The sequence below is a fragment of the Penaeus monodon genome, chromosome 23 (genome assembly GCF_015228065.2).
Source record: "Penaeus monodon isolate SGIC_2016 chromosome 23, NSTDA_Pmon_1, whole genome shotgun sequence".
NCBI classification, from domain to species: domain Eukaryota; kingdom Metazoa; phylum Arthropoda; class Malacostraca; order Decapoda; family Penaeidae; genus Penaeus; species Penaeus monodon.
Genome location: NC_051408.1, coordinates 5,584,577 through 5,585,009, shown reverse-complemented (window position 1 = coordinate 5,585,009; position 433 = coordinate 5,584,577). Strand labels below are relative to the sequence as shown.

At 52.7% G+C, this 433-nt stretch overlaps 1 protein-coding gene across 1 annotated transcript in view; it reads right to left on the bottom strand.

Moving 5' to 3' along the window:
* The window catches only part of LOC119587745 (nephrin-like), a gene marked incomplete at both ends in the record, with an annotated part of 138,820 nt that overhangs the window by 33,215 nt on the left and 105,172 nt on the right, over positions 1-433 (bottom strand). The window contains 1 exon segment of the mRNA XM_037936431.1: positions 175-361. Within this exon segment, the coding sequence (XP_037792359.1) occupies positions 175-361 (187 nt within the window).

Below are 433 nucleotides of genomic sequence, written 5' to 3'. Positions count from 1 at the left end.
CAAAAAGATATGTTTGCCCACGCTTGTTTCTGTGTGTGTTTGTGAATAAGTGTATCTCACTCTTATACTTCTTTATTTTCATTCCCCTTTGCGTGTGTCCCTGTCCTATTTATTCCAACAACAATAACAAACATAAATAAACATCGCACCCCATCTCCCAGCAAGCAAACCCACCTCGTCACTGTTCCTCCAAACACCCCTGGCGTGTGCTTGGTGGTGGCGCCCTCGAGCGTCGTGCCCCTCGAACGCCAGGTGATGTTGGAGGGCGGGAGGCTGGAGGAGGTTTCGCAGGTGAGGGTGACCTCTTGGTCCTCGTCGACGGTGCTGGGGGACACCCATCCGGAGACCTCCCAGGCAGGGACTGTGGCGGCAGGAGGAGAAGGAGGGAGAGAGGGTAGCTGGTTAGTAAACAGGTTCTTATTAGAAAAAGCGA